Source organism: Pantherophis guttatus, chromosome 7, assembly GCF_059756535.1.
Source record: "Pantherophis guttatus breed Tessera chromosome 7, ASM5975653v1, whole genome shotgun sequence".
Classification (NCBI taxonomy): domain Eukaryota; kingdom Metazoa; phylum Chordata; class Lepidosauria; order Squamata; family Colubridae; genus Pantherophis; species Pantherophis guttatus.
In genome coordinates, this window is record NC_142069.1 from 46,094,845 (window position 1) to 46,116,495 (window position 21,651).

General features: G+C 36.9%; 1 protein-coding gene across 1 annotated transcript in view; it reads right to left on the reverse strand.

Annotated features, from left to right (window-relative positions):
* The window catches only part of TRHDE (thyrotropin releasing hormone degrading enzyme), a 280,033-nt gene that overhangs the window by 191,489 nt on the left and 66,893 nt on the right, over positions 1-21,651 (reverse strand). The window contains exon 3 of the mRNA XM_034403421.3: positions 11,374-11,500. Coding sequence (XP_034259312.1) covers positions 11,374-11,500 — 127 coding nt within the window. The remainder of the gene's footprint in view (positions 1-11,373; positions 11,501-21,651) is intronic.

Sequence of the window (21,651 nt, forward strand, 5' to 3'; positions counted from 1 at the left end):
AACAAAGACCAAATGATTTTGTATGAAATCATACCCTCTGAGAATTATAGAGCGTGCATAAAAATTTGTTGTTCTGCTTCAAAGACAGAACCTCATTTTGGATCATTTTTAGATATCTGGATTTCTTTACCAATAATAATAATAAAACAGAAAATCAAGTTATTACTTTTCAATATTTCATCATGGGTGTTAAACTCAACCGTGTCACGTGATATCAAGTGATGTATCATGACATTTTTTGACTTTGCAGAGCTGGGGTGGGCATGGCCTGCATGTGATGCATCCGGTCCATGGGCCGCCAGTTTGACACCCCTTAACTAGAGCATCATTTTAAACTATATAGTTTAAACATCCCAAACTACCACATCCCAAACTAGACTTTTCTGTTACAGGTACCATGAATGAGTATCAAACTGGATTTATAGGGTAAATGTAAAAATCACCACATACCCCTCCCCCAAAGGCCATGTCAATATTTTTTTTCAGTTCAGGTTTTTATCCAAAACAATTAATTGAAAATTATTTCTTTATCTGAGTCACTTGTAAACCACATTTCAACTGAAAAGATGAATTGGTTTTTAAAATGCAGTACTAATTAATTTTAAAAGAAATACATTCTCTGTTCTCAGATTTCCATAACCTGAAAGACAGAATTCAAACAAAGTGAGGAAGAAATATGAAGAGAAGAAAAGTCAGGTAGTTGCTATGGTTCTTCTAATGAACTCTGCTGGGGCAGAAATAGTTCAAAGAGAAGAAAACTAAAGATACCAGGTCATTCAGCAATGGAATAGCCTCATATTTTATTACTTCCTCTACTGTAGTCTGAAGAAACTACTGCTGCTTGTTGTCTGTTAATGGCAGAAAGCTAGTCTCTATTGAGATAATGGAATGCTCCTGTTTTCTTCTTATACCTGTGTTGCAGCCTGAGGGAATCAACACTGAAAATTTGAAATCATACATTATGATGCAGTAGTCTGACACATTTTTTGGCCCATGGTTCATACTTGTTTTAATTTCATTCCCCTTTCCACCATGAATATAATGTGTGTGATTATGCCATCACAAGAGGTGGTGGAATGGATACTTCCCTCCATTTTTTAGGCTTTGGGAGGTTTAAGCAAAAAAAGATGGGTTGTTTGCTTATTTTTATGCAAACTTTCACTGAATATTTTTATATTTATAAATAATTCAAAAATTATAAATAATTTTATGTATTTATAAAATATTCAAAATATTACAACAAATATGTAGCATATAATATAAATATACACAATCATATTTTGAAAAATATACGGAAAAGCATGGAAAAGAATTTATAATAAAGTAAATTGGGCTAAAATCTGACATTGAAAACTAAGCATGCTTAAATCCCATGAAATTGATTTGTCTCAAACCTAGCTATACATAAAACAGAAATAAAAGCGATTATTGCTGCCTATACTATCAGCTACTGCCTTTAACAGATTCCATGCTGGAATACAGGAAAAGAAGCTGAAGACAAAAAAAAAGAAAAAAGAAATATGATTCACTATGAATCATCTGATTCATACTAATCTGATTCACTATGCCTTTCTTTCTTTCACAGTTCTATTTCCATTATATCTATATGCTACTTTATTCACGGCCCTTGTTCACCAATTCTATCCAACACCAACTTTTGCAGTCTTCCACTTAGTGTCAGCATATTCATTTTCTTAGATATTTATTTAGTAATTTGACCTCAATATTTTTCTCCAGATGACCAAATAATCTCACCTATTTTTGCACTAGTCACTCACTGTTGTATTCAATCTGTGTTTATTTAGCACCTTTTCATTCTTCACAGTATTTCTGCTTCTTTTGCTACTTAGTTCCTACACAATCAAATTGTACTGTAATTAACATTTTTACATTGATATTTTACATGTGTAAGAATATGGCCAAAGCTATTAGCCTATCTGCACACAGACACATGCCTTCCTAGAAGATGAGAAGTGGCATGGATTGTTTTCAAAAGAGACATGGCACCAGCCAAGTGTTACAGCAGAAATAACAGAATGGCTTAGTTGTGGTGGTTTGAGGTTTAATCAAAGAATGAAAGAAATTGAGAAGAGAAAAAATAAAACAAATTAAATTCAAATCAGAAAATTTGGAAGAGAAAGTGGGATAAGGTGCCTGTCAGGTGCAAAAGACCAAGTCCATACATGAAGGTCTAATTAAACTGACATTACTGAATAGCTCATGCACAGGAATCTTTTCAACCAAGGTTTATCATCTATATGGAGTTAGAGAAGGGTCAATGGAATTCAAGGGGAGGGTTGGACTTAATCCACTTCTAGCTACCTAGGTATTCTAGGCTGATCCCTCTTTTAACTCCGCCTCCAGGTTTTGCCACTTCTTCCCCTACAGTGCCTGCAGTAAAGATAAAATGGTGGTGAAGCCCTCATTGAAACCAAGTGCAGGAGAAAAATGAGGAACATGTATCTATATGAAATGAAACCAGCCAAAAACTTTCTAGAATGAACTCCAAATCAGCTAAACAACTTACATAACCGTCTACATTGAAGCTATATACTGTGCCTGCTGCACGATTTCTTAATCTTTGGACTGAATTTAACTCTGATTACAGATTTCACAGATTCATATTCAGATTACCTATTGGAGTCTTGATACTTAGACTTATAACGCTGCTACTGTCTCATATCTTGGAGCTCAGAAAAATGTAAAGCCAGATTTACAGTAAAGCAAGTGCAACCATAAGAAGAGGCCCTGATTTAGTTTGTTTCCTACTAGAGCACAGTTAGGCTGTGAACTATAGAGAAAAGTGAGAAATGAATACGTATTTTGAAAGTAGGCTAAAAGTTCAAGATACGTCAGATGTCAAGTTGACAGGCAACTTGGAGCATCAGAACAAACCACAACTGCCAATATACTGTGTGATAAGAGTGCAATAGGTCAAATTGCTGGTAAACCTCACCATAACACTAGTTAGTAACAAGACAGAAGAGGATTTGAAAATGAATTTTCCATCTTGTTGTGTCCGGCGCACTGCCTGATGACGGGAGCATGCATCCTGATTGGTTGCAGCAAGTGCGGGAGTTTTCGCGCTTGCAGATTGGTTAGTCATTTTGACAGTCAGGTATAAAAGGCTGTCATTTTCTTCAGCTGTTCTGTTCAGTCAGTTCTAGTGTTCCTGCGTTAAATAAATGAAGTTAGATGTTCCGAGTTGCCTCGTTATTGCTACCCTCAGTATTTAATACATCTATACATATAATGTGTTAGCAGTCAAGACACACATAAGGAATTGAGGTAGGAAAGAAATACTTCTAGTGAGATAATCTGAAATTAACCAGAGGTGGAAGGATTCATTGATGGTAGGAAGAAACTTGATGTGCAGTTGACTTACGTGTTCACCCAGGAAAGTAGGATCCTGTTCTAAGTAGAATGTAGTATGCAAATATCTGAAACATATAAAATCATGGCAATGGTAGGAAAGTTTAAGCTGAAGTAGAATTGTTGCTCTTTTGAATTGTTTGTTTGTTTGTTTATAATTTGCCAGAGTTTCAGAATAGCAGGCAGAAGCAACATCTTAATTCAAAGTCTGAGAACTTATGAACAGAAAAACTTGTGAGAAAAGAAAGGAAATCTTTGCCTAATTCACCCAGGAGCCATGACACTATAGGAGAGAGGATCAGAGTTCCTGAAGATACTACTATGTCAGGCCAGGGCCCCTGCCAAATGATTCTATAGGTCTAGAAGGTTGATAGAGCTCTGTAAACTCATAGTCTGTAAATCACAAAGGTCTGAAATAAAGCATTTCTCCTAGAAAGGAAAAATAAAGGATAATATGTCAAATACATACATTATTTAAAAAATACACATGTACTAATTTAAACTGCTAACTTGAGTGAATAGAAGCAGAAGATTAGTGTCTTAGTATTCCTGTCATTTGCATCCATTGGATAATTTTAATTCTTCTCTAACAACTCTACTAATGTCCCACTCCTATCCTTTTTTTGGACCAATTTATAACCTCAAAAAACAATATCTACTGATAGATAAAGGTGGATAATATATGCAAATGCATCTAGTGAAAAACGGGACATGTATTTGTTTGGTAAATTTCCATGAAATTATATATCTGTAAGAATGTTAACACTTATGAGTTATGCTACTTCTACTAAAAATAACAACCCACAAGATAACATATCCTGAATGAAACTTTAGATTTACATGTATATAGAAAGTATTAGTGGCAGAGAACATTTTAAATCAACCTGACTAATTGTCCATTAGGTTTGAAAGTAGCAGAAGTGACCTGAAGCAACATATCTGCCATATTATTTTTTAAAACAATGTAAAACGCACCATTCATGGACTTTTCTCAAATGGCCATCTGTCATCAACTTATCTCTCCTCAATTCTAATTCTGAAATTTCATTGGATCTTCATCTTAGCCAGATTGAATGCACCACCCTCCACAGCCTTATGGGCACAATATAAAACCTTCCTCAACAGCATTTATTCCCCTGTGAAGGCAGCTATATGGGATCCCTAAACCAGACACTCCTTTGTTGCTCTCTTTACAGGAATTTCAGAAGACATAGATCTTTCCCGTTGTAAAGAACAAGTCTGGAAGAGAACAAAATGCTTATGTGCCGCTTCTTCTACCTATCCAAAACTTCAATAGTTTTTCTAGATTCGGGGCCACCATTTGTTCTATCTATCTTACCTACAAATTGAAGATTAGTACAAATTGGCACCCCCAAGTAACTATGTCTGCAATGGAATTTCACTTGAAAGTTTCATCTCTATTAGCCAATGCCACTTATCTGTTGTGTGATTTCTTTTTTTTTTTTTAATAAAAAAGTTTTTATTTTCTGATCAAACAAGTATACAATATAAACAATCATTCATACTATCATCAGAAAAAAAGAAAAAAAATCAATTTGGTAAACTCAATCTTCATCCCCTCCTTACCACCCCCCACCCCCGACTTCCCAGAACAAAAACAGGGCATAGATTTCACCAAACATTCGCTAAAATAAACTAGCTAACTACAAGATTTAATAACTCCCAAGACCCCTTAACTCCCCTTTTACAATTTCATCAACCTCCCTTTATATAAACACAAAGTAACATGTAATCCAATAACTCTAAGAATTTTAAAACCATTAACAAATCTTAAACATTCAAACCTAAAAACATTTTCCCCCTCCTATTTTTCTCAAAGTTCAGATATTTTGAAATCTCATAACAAAAAATAAACCTTAGATATTCACTAATTAAATTTCTACATTTTTATAATTAACCATTAGTACATTAACTAGAAAACCAAAAAAGATTAATCAACCATTAATACATCATATTTAAAGATCAATATTCAACTTTATACTTTTTCCCCCTCAATAGTTATAACACCTAAAACATAATCAATTTAAACCATGAATAGAACAACTGCAAAGCCAAAAAAAAAAAAATTAATCTTCCATTCTTGGTTTCTTATTTTGAAATCTCATAACAAAAAATAAACCTTAGATATTCACTAATTAAATTTCTACATTTTTTAAGTTTCTAAATTTCCCCCTTCATTATTCCTCCCTCCAATTTTTAAAATTTAAAAGATAATCAACAACATAATTAACCATTAATACATAAACTAAAAAACCAAAAAGGATTAATCAACCATTAATACATCATATTTAAAAATCAATATTTAACTTTATACTTTTTCCCCCCTCAGTAGGTATAATACCTACAACATAATCATTTTTAACCATGAGTAGAACAACTACAAAGCCAAAAGAAAAGGTTAATCTTCCATTCTTGCTTTCTTTTTATATTTTTTCCAATCTTTCTGCATCCCTCCTACTTCTATTTTGAGGAGGTTTTTCATTTTAATTTGAGGTTGATATAACTGCAAAAATTGTCCCCTTTTTAAAAAAGTTTCCTCTGATTTAGAGCCCCCAAATCGCCTCTTCATGCTTATATAAATCAGTTCATTCCTTCGTCTGTAAAACCAAAGTTTGTCAAGAGTTTGTGAAGAAAAGTTCAATTGTTGCTTTTCTATTAAATGTATAGATGCCACTGACAAGTCTCCTTCATCTTCTGAAACTTCGAAAGTCTGGTCATTTACTACTTTTTTCCAAACCAAGTCATAATTTTGAAGGATTCTATCAATTTTTCCGAAAAGAGCAGAGAGTAAGCTCGAAAATTCTTGAGAAAATTCTTCCACCCTCTCTGCTGCAATATCTCCTGAGTTGTCATCATGCTCCGTAGTTGTTTTGATTTCCTCAGTCATTTCTGTTGTTATCCCTTTAAGAATTGCTATTTGGTTACTTATAGCTGCAGTATGATTATTCATGGCTTCTTTTATAAATTCTGTAAGTTCTGCATCAAAATACTTACAACTCTGTAAATCAGACAACTGTTTCGTTTCTGACACCTCCAAATAGCATCCAGCACTTTCAAGATCTCCTTTCTTAGAAGCCATTTTATTTTAAAGAAATTTTCTTTCTTCCCACAACCATAAAATCATAAAGTCAGAGCCATCCTTTCGAGCAGCATTCAGCAATTTCTTTATAAACAATCTTTTCCCAAACAGCTCTTCAAAGTCTATTCCAGCAACTTAAAGCCAGTCTCTGAGCACGAGTCTATTAGCAAAAACTTTTTCTAACTTTCCCTTTTAAAATCGCAACAAAGAAACGCCATCTTAACTTCCAGCTCAGAAAATCCAATTAGAAACATTGTATCCCCGGAGTTAAGTGTTATACTTGCAAAAAGCTTGTCCTCCTGCTTCTGTTCCGCCTGCTTTTTTGAAATCATTTAATCTTCTGTTTGACAGCAGAAATTGGACGCAACACCTAGCTCTGTAAAAAACAGAGTCCCCCCGGATCCGGAGCTTCAGTGGGCTGAACGGGGAGCTCTCACCCTCCTAACCCCTGGAATTAATCCAGGGGTTTTCAGGGAGCTCTACCCTCACCCACCTGCTCTCCTCCCCTTCTTTTCCCGAAGGGGAGATTTTCAAGCCGTTTGACAGCTGATTAACGCTGTCAGAACGGCTCAACGGAATCACGGGGGCGGCGGTCTAAGAAGACCGTCAATGGTGCTGCGGAGCCAACCCGGAAGTCTGTTGTGTGATTTCTGAAGTTTACAAAAACGTACATAGGTAATTCAGATATGTGAGCAAATGAATAACATCCTTTATGTATTCCTCTATCTCCTAAATCACAATGGTTGATGGAGAACAGGGCAATAATACATAATAGTTGAAGATATTACTTACACAGTACTTACACAGAGAAAATATGTCAGATTACTAGAGGCTGGAGATGAGTCATTTTGGGTCCCATGGCACAAGCTATATGGCTACTCATTTGTGACTGCTAAAGATGTAAACCAAAACATTAAAACAAAAAGCTAGGGAGATGCTAAGGGCCGCGCACAAGATTGGTTCCCATAACTTGTTTCTATAAAAACACAGGTGGTAATATTTGAAAAAAGGATATATGGTGGCACTAAAATCTTGAGTATGGCATAAAAGTTTTATTGTTACCCTACCTGGTACAGGAAACAAAGGAATGGAAGATATTTACAGGCAGAGCATAGTGTAACATACCAGCTATGCAATCATTTTCTACAGCAAAGGTACATAATCAGAAAAACCAGACCCACATGTCGCCTGTTAAAACACCAAAAATTAATACCACTTTTTAATGGGTTAGAAAGGAAAAATTGTTATGGAAACTGAAGAGAGAATGTAGACATTATAGTTAACACTAAACATATATGAAATAAATTTTCATTTTCATCCTTGATCTATGGTACTTGTTGAAGGATATCCTCACCACGCCAAGAATAACTTAGAAAAATACTCCCCTTCGCTGCAGTATGATATCACTGGTGGGCTATCAGACTAACTACTGTCAATCTCTTTGCCTATCATGAAATAAAGCAGCAGTAGCTGCCATTCTTACTATTTGCAACCACTGCAGATGTGGAAGGAATCTTTCCCCAACTTACAGGACAGCATGAAAATATTCTGTACAAAAACAGGAGGGTTTATCAGCCTAATTGACAATGCACAGGTATTGTTTTGTATAAGGGACTATAGATACACAGTGACATTTCCTTTTTAAACAAAACAAAACACCGAATGAGATATTAGCCTGGAGACTCTTTTTATATTGGGGTCTGCACCCACAAGCATGGAGTCTGAACTGTGAATACAGAAAGGATGTGCCCTTCTCAACCTATACATTTCACGCAGGGGTAGGTTCTACTTACCTTTACTACCGGTCTGTATCATGCCCATGCGTGTGCGCTCACTTTGCTTGTGCGTGTGCATTCTTCTGTGCATGCGCAGAAGCTTCTGTGCATGCGCAGATCACTTCTGATGACGTCGGGGTCAATGGGCAGAGCCTCCCACCAGTTTTACTACCGGTTCTATAGAAATAGCAACCCACCACTGATTTCACCTTTTTCTAAAAATTCTCACATAAAACTCTCATCCAAACCATAGTTTAGAGAAAATTATCTCAAAAATTCTTAAAGTTCTACCTGACCTAAAGCAATAATCCTTAGATACCAGGTTTTAGAGCTATAGTCATTATTCCCCATCAGAATCTGACATCCAGAAGTCATAATAGTTTCTGCTCAAGAAGAGATGTTATTAAGTTAACAAAAAGGCAATCACTAGCAGCCTTACATGAAAGTGTTACTTTCCTAAATCAAGGCTGAGCGCTCAAATACTGAAGAATAAAAGAACTCTAATGAAGACTGTCTTTGGTTCAAATACTTTCAAAAGATTTGGTCAGTTTTTACTTTAAGCACTTAACCCACTGGAAGTAGCTAAAGCATTTCCAGAATACTCTCAAGAGACCACAGACACTCTAAGCAATATGTGGTTTTAGTCATTCATCAAAGCTACACAGATTTCAGATTAAGCTTTCAACCTTCACTTTCTTCACATGTCTGAATTTTCAGAACAGATACTTTTTTATCTAATTATACTTAAATACTTAAATAAAATATAAGTGCACTTTTATTCTTTCATATTTTGGGAGTATTCCGTTCACGATGGGGTAGTGAAGGAATCACACACATGCTTCGTTAACTTGAAAAAAACCTGGTTGGCTGTGTTTCATACACACAAAATAATTGTATATGCAGACAGTAATACATAGGACTACTAAAGAGCAAGAAAGCCATAAAAGATGATTTGACAAGTACAGTATTAGCACTAGTCAAATTTTAAATAAATACTTTATGACAAGTATTATAACAAATACTGATATAAAACATTCTAGCTAGTATATTGTTATTCAACTTCACATTTATTTATTTAGAATAAATTTTGCCCTGCCAGCTTTCACTACTGCACATGCCAATTTTCAAAAAGTTCCATATGCATACTGCAAATAATAAAATTTTATGATAATCTACTGATTTTCAACATAAAAATATAGAACATTTCCATTAAGTAATAATTTTATCATTAATTTACTGAGACGACTATTGTTTCCAAAGTTTCCTTTTAACACTACCTAAATATCTTATTGGTTCAAAATTCAGAAGTGAATTACATTGTTTCATTTTTGCTTACAGAGAAGTGTTATGGATGGTTTGGAAACTTAAATAATTAAAATTCCTATTTTCAAAGCACATTACTTTCATAAGATGTTACTCAATTTGGAAAAAGAAAGAAAAAATATATTATTCTCAGATAAATAATTTTTATTTTAACTTCACTGAAATTACCATGCCACATAGGCAGAGAAATTAGTCTGGAACTGTAGACCTCACCACTGTTTCTTACATACTTATTTAAGAAAATAGGAGGACTCAAGAAAAAATACTGATGAAATACAAATGACTGGTGGAGGGGAGAATCTATATCCAAAAAGTATCATTACTGCAATTTCCAGACCAGAAATAATTTGCTAACTCTTGCTTGCCATTTGTAGTCATGAAGAAAGTTTACTTTTTTCCCAAGCTGGTGCCGTTGATTTGTTTAAGATAACAAGTAAATATCAAATATCTAGACTACACTAGGTTGGAGGAGCTTGCTTTAAGAAGTTGTTCAAAGTCCCATTTTTAGGCCTATGCTTTAAAACTTTGAAATGACACTTTGAATTCATATTTGAATATTTATTACAAGAGAAGCATTTTGAACTCTGTAAGTTGTAATGAAGTTCAAGAAGTCATCTTAAGGCTAGTAAAATATGTTTTGACTGATAGTACTAGATAGTAATTTAAGTGCAGAATCTTTGCACCAAATATATATACTGTATAACAAAAGACATTTCTATTGTAGTTTGGTATTAAAAGCAAGAATCAGAAATCCTAACAGTCAATTTCAAACCATGCCCTAAATAAAAATGTATTTATATAATTGTTATGCAGAAAATCTACAATGCAAAGTGCTTTGAAAAACACATTAATAAAACTTAATGCTAAAGTGATGCAATTACAGTAGTTACAATTTCTAGGTAGTTTGCCTGAGAATCACAGTCCCAAAACAGCTGGAAGACCCTGGGGAAAGATTGTCTAGAGAATACACTGAAAGATTACATTTAATTGAATCATAAAAAATTAAACAGTTGCAATTATTCTACTAGTCTTCCAATATTTTCAGTTATCTAAAGTTGTAAATATAAGTTTCTTTCTGCAAATTACAAACATGTTTTCTTTTTAACTTTCTGACATTGCTAGATTTTTCTGTCTAAGATTCATAATTTTATGATAAATTACACAGAATATATATATGGCAAAGCAGTAAACCACATCAGTGGTAGGTTTCAAAATTTTTTACTACCGGTTCTGTGGGCATGGCTTGGTGGACGTGGTGTGGCTTGGTGGGTGTGGCTTGGTGCACATGGCAAGGGAAGGATACTGCAAAATCCCCATTTCCTCCCAAATGGGACTTGGGAGGCAGAGAATAGATGGGGACAGGGCCAGTCAGAATTTTTACTACCGGTTCTCCGAACTACTCAAAATTTCCACTACCGGTTTTCCAGAACTGGTCAGAACCTGCTGAAACCCACCTCTGCACCACATCTTATAAAATGTTTAAACTGTCCATTTGCAACATTACCAGTCAGAGTAATGCCTGTTACACCATTAGTCATAAGTCAAGAATGATAGTACTTGGCAGATACGTGCTTTAAAGAAGGACACTCTGAATTCCAGAACTAAAACCCCCTAGAGGACTGAACATTAGAAAATACTTGTGATCATGTAGGTCTGCTAAATAATAAGATTCCTAGATCTTGGCCCCATACGTTCCAAAACAAGTGAAGATCTAAACATTATACTTTGGCTTTCTTCAACCTAGAACAATAGTAATCCATTTTATTCTTCTTGAAAAGCTCAGTTTTAACTGGAAAAACTTACCTAATTTTGGCAAGGAATAGGGTACTTTGAAGTAATCTTCATAGAACTCAATTAATCTCCGTGTAATGTTTAGAGCATAGTCCCCGGATCCTCTTCTAATGGCATCAGGTCTTGCATACAATCGTACCTGTTAAAAACAAAAGAAAACAAAATAAAAGCCTGCTCATTATATTTTCAGGAATGCTGAAGTAATCAAAGCATTGGTTGTATATGTATATGTACACTGCGTGTGTGTGTGTGTGTGTGTGTGTGTTTTGTTATAATTCTATCATATCAGGATATATTATTTAATTGTAATAATACATTTTCACAATTAAATATAAACAATGTTAAAACTGCCCACTATAAGAACTATAATAATATATTATATGCTGTAATATAATATATCCTGCCAATTACACAGATTTTGTTTTATGAAATATGAATACTGCTTACAGTATTTTTTTGAAAGGCACCAATTTTTAGCATAATAGATTTTTGTCCTCTGAAAGGAAGTCAAAGTACCTTAATAGGAGAGAGGATCATGGTAAATTAAAAGCTATCAAGCTTTTAACGTGCACAAGGAGGCATGTTAACATTTGCTGTCTCCTTCATCAATTTCCTTTTTATTATTCATTCGTTTTTTTAAAAAAACATATAGGATAGGGAATTTAGTAGACACCAAGGGATAAATCTGGATACAAACTGGTGACTATTGGTTCTATTATGACTACTTTTAGTCTAAAATATCATTATTTCACACATTTATTGTTAGAAAAAGAAAAATGGGCTGGAAAATTTTCAACAGAAAATTTACCAGTATCAAAAATTTCCTTGGAAAAATTCAGATTAAGTTGGCACTTTCAAAGCTTTTTTTACTGTTGTTCAATATTCTTTTCAATTTTCTGACAAAATGTTTTTCTTATGCATCAAAGCTTTTTATACAAATGTACTGTTCAAATCTCTTAAATAAACTAGTTTTAATTTTTTCACATTAAATGCTATAACAATTTGCAAACTATACTGTAGATATTGAAATGAATATGCTAATTTGAAACTCTCACCTGCACAGGAATGTTTTCCAGTCTAATTTACATCTCTGAACAGAAATACATTGGAAGGGCTATTTGATCAGGTCAAAGGCCTTTGTGAGTCAGTTCACAATCAAGAACCAGGTGTCTACATTATAAGCAAGATAAGAAGGCAGTAGCTTTCTTGGACTGTTAACAATGGCAGCACCAGGAGTGTTAGAAATGCTGCCTTTGATTTAAGGGATGGGCACTATCACAAACTAGAATTAATATTAATAGCTCCATTCTCTATGAATTTATCTAATCAACTGAACACAGGAGAATTAACACCATATCTGATGCAGTGAATTTCAGTTTTACCATGAACTGAATAAAAAGAATGTTACTTCTTGTTGGTGCTGAATCTCTATGCATTTAGCTTCAAGGGATAGTCACAAATTCTAATTCTGTGACAGAGGGAGGTGATTTTTCATGGCATGCATAATTTTAAATATCTTTACAATGTTCACAGATTGCCCCATTTTTTCCCAAGAAAGAAATGCTAAAATATTTCTTCATAAGGGAACTGCTCTTCTCCCCTACTAATTTTACTTGCCCTTTCTAGGTTTCTAATATTATTTCTTAATGATATTAGAAAATGGAGAAACTGCAGACATCCAGACTCTCATTAGGCAGCATCAATGCATTTTCTATCTCTGTAGTGGTTGTCCTAGATTTTTGCAGCCCAGGTATACGAATTTAAAACAAACCACAGCAAAAAAGTATATAAGGTCATTTTTTATATCAGCATTATAATCTATTTGCTAATTATTCCAAGCAAGAATACGTGGGATTTTTTATATTGGCTTTTTACTTGGCTGATATTTTATAGCATTATCTTCCATTATTCCTTATCCCTTTCCTGATCCACTGCCAACTCAAATCCTATTTGTTTGAGAATTAAAGGATAATCAATGTGTATACAGCCAATGTGAGTGACAGCCAAAAGTCAAAAAGCAGAATATGGATTCATACTTTGTTCTTTAAAATCTGTATTATTGAATGCCAAAGTGTCTGTTAAAAGTGCCACAAATCAGGTCCAAAATTATTGCTGCACTATGTCAATGCCTACTGCCACCCCCTTTGCTACAACTTCCTTGACTCTACTGGAAGCCAAGGAACACGAGATTTTGGGCTACATGCCTACCAAACTCTGCTATCCTCTGTTATCCGATATCCACAGGTCACAACTGCACAGATAATGGATTTGGAGGGGAGGGGCTGAAACCAATTGCTATGTTTTGTGTAATTTACTTGTGAGCAACCAATCCTGATCAAACCAATCTGGTTTAATTAATAATTCTGGTGTCAGCATTCCAGAAAACCCCCGACTCCCAGTAAAGACGTGGAAGCAGGCATTTTCCAAAGTTCTCTTTACTAGAAATAGGTAAACTGGCACATCTGGGAAATCCCGAATCTGAAAACCCCGGGCTTTTCTTCAGTAATTCAAAGCTCCCAACACTACCCCCTTTCTCCTCAATCGATCACATGCTCCAATCATTGTCCGTTCCACCTCAAGCCAGCCCCTGACCACTCCTCCTCCAGATGCTGGCTCACCCTGACCTTGACTGATAGGAAGAACGCTATTATGTCTACTAACTCCCCTCTCCTAAATCCTCCCTCCTACTTTCCCACACATGAGGAGGTGGCAGCATTGAAGCTTCCGGCCTAATATGGCTTCCAAGGCTGACATACGGACTCAAATTCAGTTCTATTCTCAGCTGCACAATTTCAGAATTGTTGTTCAAGACATTATTGCCGATACATGCTGCATAATTGAGAAAGCCAAACAATACCAAATACTTTATTGACTACAGAATGACTGTTATGTCAAGCTGTGAAATATCATTATTGTAATAGAAATCCCAGAACGTTTTATTGCTCTCTGTGTCAAGCATTTGAGGTGAAGAAGGTCAAGAGACAGGCATTCCAAGTATTCCAGGAATGGTCTTTATTGCAATAAGGTAATAACAGAATCTTGAAAGCCTATACAAGTTTTTCTCTGCCCCATCTTGGATTAAACAAAGTCAGTCAGGTTACTTTGAGTTTCTTCCTCATGCTTTCTTCTTTTTCAGAACTGTATCATCTTTTTTGACAGTCTCCCCTTAATGGTTTGCTCATTCTTTCACTATTCTGAAGGTTAGATCTATATTTCTTTACATCATGAGAATTGTCTACTCACGATAGGGAGCTGCAGTCCAGATGGAATATAGAAAAACAAACCAGCTCCAAATTATCAAAAGGATGAGACAAGGCTGCATATTATTTATTTATTTATTTATATGTCTTATACATGGAACATACAATGAGAGAGATTGTATGGATTGTATGGATTAGAAGAATAGCAAAATGAAGCCACTGTATATTTCAATGACTACAAAAAAAACACTTTGGATTGTACCAAACATGTCAAGTTGTACAATGTCTTTAGGAAAACAATAATCCCAAAACATCTTGTCTCAAATGAAATTTATATACCGAAAACCATAGTCATGGTGAAACATGGTGAAATAGACTGACACCAAGTTGGCAAATGAATGAGACAAAGTTCTTTATTTCTTATGCTATTCAGTCTGTATGTTCAATATATACTAATGGAAACTAGGTTGGAAGATGAGGAGCATGGTTTTAAAATTGGAAAAAGAAACATCAATAAACTGTACTATGCTGATGATACTACTACAATGGCCAAAACTCGAAGGCTTTCCAAGCTCAGTAATGAAAATCAGCACCACAGGAAAGAAATTAGACAATGATTAAATAGAAAAAAAAGATCCAAACAATAACAAAACAATAACTTACCAACCTTGAAATACACAGTGAAGATTTTGATAAATTGTAGATAGTTATTTTTTGCCAAAATATAAAAAGTCACAGTAATAAATAGCATAAAAACAAAAAATACTATTCTTGGGTGAAGGGAGGCTAAAAATGGTTCCTTCAGAAATGGAGTAATTGGGACAAATCTCTGGTCCCCTGTGAGAACCAGGCCTGGCAGCATAACCAGGACTTGGGGGTTTTATGAAAAATAAGAAGGGATGGGAGTAATCTAATTTCAAGAGGAAGACTGTGCCATAAAGTGGGGACCACTGCAGAAAAAGCTCATCTCCCAGGACCCACCAGACATAGCAAATATCTGCAGCAGGCCTTCTCTATGAGATTTGATAGGGCAGTCTGATGTAATGAGAGAGAGACAATCCCATGCCATGGGGCTTTCAAAGTTAAAAGCAACACCTTGAAGTTAACTGATCCAGAAGTTAACTGGCAGATATACAACCTGTAGAGTGCAGATGTGTAACATGCATTGCCCTAACAGAACACATAACTGCCCATTCCAACTCATTCTATACTAGCTAAAGTTTCTAGATATTGTTCGGGGGCAGCCCCATGCAGGGCACATTGCAGTAATCCAATCCCCAGGTGATGAGGATATGAATGACTGTGAGCAAAGTTGGCTGATCCAGGAACAGGCACAGCTGGCATACTAGATGAAGCTATGCAAATCCTCTCCTAGTCATGACTTCCACCTGCTCATCAAGCAGGAGTTGTCAGTCTAAGAGGGTCTCCAGATTGCACACTGGGCATGTTGGGGTAGTGCAACCTCATCTAGCATCAAAAATGCATGGTCCTGAAATCAGAGGGCCCTGAAAATCAAAGTCACCCACTCTTGCCAGGGTGCAACTGAAGCCTGTTGTTCCCCATCAGACCTTCACAGCCACCAGATATTGAGATAAATTGTTCATGACTTAATTTACCAGAGGTGGATTAGTGGAAGTAGTGGACTGTTCTGTCCCCGCACCTCCACAGATGGCCCGGAGTTAATAAGCCACACGACAAAACTCTTTGAAGATAAAGCTGGCAGCAACCCAGTGGCTAGCTGCCAATTCAGACTTTACTCACACAAAACAAAGATTAGACTGCAAACATTCCGATAAAACAGGCAGAGTTGCAACAATACAAGGATTAATCCAAATGCAGTCCGATAAGGCAGGCAAAGTCCAGTAACGCAGAGATCATGGAGTATTTCCAGTTTTTGCTCGTCACAAACTGAACTGGCCACCACACCCATATTTATAACCTGTGGGGTGTGGTCCAGTGACTCAGCTAATCTCTGGCATGCCTTCCCCTCTGCTGTGCACGCTTCTCCCTGCACCTCTGTCAAGAGTCCAGCCAGCACTTATCTTCCTCGTCGCTGTCCATCTGTGGCTGCGGGGACGTGCTTGGCTCTCAGCCTATCGTTTGGCCTTCGGTGTCCTCCGGAGGCATTGCCAGAGAGGAGGGTCCTGGAGAGGGAGGCCTTGCCAACTCCTCTCCCTCACTCTCAGAGTCTGCATCTGTCGATAGCCCAGGCTCAGGCAATGGAGCCACAACATGGGCAAGCATGCATGCATGTGTGCATCCCCGCCCCTGGGCCACAAAGTCAGGAAGGTTGGAAACTCTATTTTGTTCCACATCCCACCCTCCATCTTTTATCTTCTCAATACACCATGATCTTTGTAGTACTACGCTTATTATCTAATGGTATCAATCTAATTACCTCATCTTCTCTATTTATTTTAAGAAAATGTATATGGCTAACTCTCAGGCCAACTCTCAGTGACTCTGGGCAGCCAAATAGAAATTAGAAAGATAGAAATCTCATATAAAAAAACAATAAAAAGCAATAACCTCTACCTCCCTGGTGATCAGGGGTGAAATGCTACCAGTTCGGACCAGTTCGGCTGAACTGGTAGCGGTGGCGGCACATGGTTTGGAGAACTAGTAGTGGTGGCAGCACGAGGCTCTGCCCACCCACCCAGATGTCATTACTTCCTGGTTTTAACCAGGAAGTAATCTGTTTTTGACCCTCTGCGCATGCACAGAAGGCTTTGCGCATGCAGAGAGGGTCTAAGCGTGTACGTGACGCACACTTCCAAACCGGGAGGGAAGGTAAGTAGATTTCACCCCTGCTAGTGACCCACACACACACATACATATATACACAAATGTGTGTGTGAGAGAGAGAGACAGGAAGGGAGGGAGGGAGAGAACTGTATTCAGTATATATTCTAATTGGCATATATGTCCAGTACCATTGTTGGGAGAATAAAAGCACCTCTGACACACAGACACTTAGTTGAGGTTGCCCATCAATGTCAACCATCTCTGATCTGCCAGGCAAGTCTCAAAATAGATATACAAAGAAGCCACTTAACAGAAACAGAAACGTCTTAAATTTACACATCTAAAATGCTTCACATCAAACTCCATTGCTTCACGATGAAACCCCAAAATTACTATGGTGTAAGTATGCCTCCTTTAGCTTTCTAAAATTTGTGCCTACCTTTGATTACTGTACTTCATGTTAATGTGGTCAAAAAGTCTACCTTCAGGCAGCTGTCCAGTGTGTTTATTTGTGACCTAGCTCAGAATCAGACCAAGGAAATTCTTCTAACATCACAATAAAAAGTTTGTGCCTTAAGTTGTTGTGCCTTAAGAGACCAGATGTTACTGGTCTCCATTACTAAATGAATCTTAGTGAGAAACATTTTTTCCAAAATCGTCTATACATCATGTTTTTCAAATACTGTTGGCAAACCTTTTTTTTTAATCATGTCTCCTTTTTCATCTCCTAACTCTCATAATCACTTGTCTTCTTCTGATACCTTCTTCCTTCAAGGCCCTTCGTTTCCTGACAACATAGGATCTACATTACTGGCAATGGGGCAAAGCCATTAAAAACCAGGAGGTCTCTTGGTTACTAAATATTATCAGTTCAGATGGAGCTTTGGCTTTGAAGAATGGAGGATGCCATTGCACTGAACACAACATGTGCACCTATGGAATAAACTGAAAAGCACCCCTGCTGATTTTTCCCTACCTTCATATGAATTGCTGTTGAAAACTAGGTTTTGTTCTTCAGAAAATGTCCAAACAGAAAAATAGTGTCCGCAATATACTTTGACAAAGCAGAGGTCACTAGATTTTTTTCATGGTCACTGCTTTATTTCTAGAGGTAGGAGGTCAATGTGCTCTCCTCCTTGATCATGTTTGCATCCTTTTCTCTCACTCTGGTCATGCCTCTGCATCCTGTGCCAGTAATTACAAGTGCAGAAGGTCAGACGTAGATCAGAGTAATTTATGGCATCTAAAAGTATCACCAGACTGCAGGAATGTGACAGACCATGAAAAACAAACAAGTTCAGAAGCCAAGGTTCTATGCTAACAAATCCAAAATCCAGGAATCAGAAGGATTGTAGCTATATACCAATCCAAAATTCAGTCAGGGAATAAGATGCAAGATTCAGGAGAGCATGTCTAATTTAGGAAAGCTGTTTGCCAACAAAAGTCTAACTCCCAAACCCTCTTTTATAGCAATGTCTCATGCGTTTCTATTTCCATGAGAAATACCTCTTTTTTGAAGTGATTTATTGAAGGTTGTCCTCGGATATCTGTGTCTAATTGTTTGAACTTTCTAAATAACAAAAAAAAAAAATCCTCAAACTTTAGGTTGGGTAACTCAGCCTGCTACTAGGCTTTTGCAATAGGCAACTGATTTATCTGACTGCTCCAGACTTAGAAGCTAAGATATACCGTAGATATCTAACATGTAGATATCAAGCCCATGGGTACTTGAAGTCAGAGCTTGTCAGTCTCTACTTCTCCAGAGTCTACTCATCAGTTATGCAAATAACACTACACTCTTCCCAAAGACCTCTAGCTAGGACTGAGCTGGTAGTTGAACAATATGACTCTACGTACTGCAAATCAATTTTAAATAGCTGCAGCTGTGATCTTGACTCTCAGGCAATGTGTTTAACATGCAAGCAAACACACATTCATTTAGCCAGAAAAAAGGCTGACACATTTAGTCAAAGAACACTCCTTAAATACAATTTTTCAATTCTATAAATTTGCCAACCTTCTTGCAAACCATGTTCTTACCTTCCTAATCACTTGTTCTGCCACAAGGTTCTAACTACTATTGTCTGAAGAATGCTAGCAGATTATCAGTCCAAACAAATGCTTAAGTCCAGACACCATGTAGTAAAGGATACACAATTTCTGTCAGTTTGGGGACCGCATGTTATGGGGCAAAACTGGGCAAGGATAGACTTCATTTGTGAAACCTTAAATTGTGCTCCTTAATTTTCCCTAAACCCCAAAAAGGTAAAAAGGGATTCAAATTTTGGAATTGAGCCACTCTTTACCTTTGATATAGCCCATGATATAAATTTATAATATCAACATATAACATTAGAATTTGAAGAATGTTATCACAGCACATGTGTAAGGGCAATTCAGAAAGTGAGATTAATAAAAATATTTTTTAGGAAAAAACCTTTCATAGTGATTTCTTCTCCATCCAGTCCATCCCAATTTTTTTTTAAAGTTTAAAATTAACTCACTTGTAAAAATTTGACAGGAACTAAGGAGAAGACACAGAAAGATGACTGTGAATTCTGTAATCCTTTATTTATATTTACAATGGGGGATGCATTTATAGTGTTTCTGCACTTCTGTATGGAGTTAAAATGTAATCAAATGGATCTAAAGCCAATTCTACTTGCCTTAGTAACAGTTGCTATGGGAATGAAGATTCAGGTTGAGAACTTTTAAAATAAATAAATAAATAAACAGAAAGAGGTCAATGGCTGGAAGCTGGGTATTAATTGTAAGGGGACCAGAACTAAGAAATGAAGGAAACAGAGCAGAAAACTAAGAATGCATTGATAGAAGTGATATGTTCTATAATTAAAAGAGTGGTTTTTATGAGTAAACTTGCTTCCTGAAATCATTAAAAGAAAAAGATTACAAATGATTGATGACTCTAAACCAGGGCTGTCAAACTCACATCATCACGGTGGTGTTACGTGATGTATCGGGACCCTTTCCCCCTTCGCTAAACTGGGTGGGGGCATGGCCAACGCATGATGCATCCGGCCGCGGACCAGGAGTTTGACAGTCCTGCTCTAAACCTTCTTTTGATGATCTTATTCTCTCATTAGAAATCAGATAACAGAAAAAGTTCTACAGTCTTTCAGCTGTGGTACCAAACGCCTTGCTGATTTGGAAGGGAGAAAAGTATGCTATTTCAGGGAGCTTATGTTTGAGCTGCTTTGGTGATTTTAAGTTATCAGTTATATTCAAATATGTTTTTCTTTTTGTAATATTAATGTGGAATTTTATAATATTTTATAATATTTTATAGTATAAGTAAACATAATTATACAGAAAAAATTGAAATTGGACAAAAATTAAACGAAATAGTGTGTGTGTGTATATTGCTATTTTATAAACAAAATAACAGCAGATAAAATGTTGTTAGGATGTTTGAATGACCACTAGTGTAACAGAACAGAACGGGACTTCTAGTCCAACCACCCACACAAGCAGGAAACCCTATATCAGGGACCTTTTTGCTATCGCATGCCAGGAGCGGGAGAGGGGCATGTGCACGTGCCCACACCCATAATTCTATGCACCTTGCCCCCGTGCATACATGATTGCCCCCTCCCCCGCTCCTGCATGTGATGACATGGTAGGCCCGTTTTTCTCTCTCCTCCAGAGCCTTTCTAGGAGTCTGGGGAAGGTGAAAATGGCCTTCCCCCCCCCAAAGGCCCTCTGGAGGCCATTTGCCAAATTCTGGTGGGACTGGTCCCCAGCCTCCAGAGCCTTTCTTTGGATGTTGGCAAACAGGCCATTTCTGGCCTCTGGAGGGCCGTTTTCACGCTCCCCAGACTCCTAGAAAGGCTCTGGAGGCTGGGGAGAGAGAAAAACGGGCCTTCCCCACCACCCCCCAGGTCCTCCGGAGGCAAGAAACAACCTGTTTCCCTACTTCTGGTGGGCCCAGAAGGCCCAAAAATAAGCTGGCCGGCATGCGCATGTGCGCCAGAGCTGAGCTCGCATGCCCACTGATATGGCTACGCATGCCACCTTTGACACATGTGCCATAGGTTCACCATCACAGCCCTATACCATTCCAGACAAGTGATTGTCCAGTCTCTTCTTAAAAACCTTGATGATGGAGCATCCACAACTTCTGAAGGCATGTCATTCTACTGGTTAATTGTTCTGTCAGGAAATTTCTCCTTCGTTTTAGGTTGGTTCTCTCTGTGATTAATTTCCATCCATTGCTTCTTGTCCTGTCTTCAGGTACTTTGGAAAATAGCTTGACAACCTCTAACAGCCCCTCAAATATATGAACACTGCTATCATGTTATACCTAATCCTTCTTTTAATTAAACTA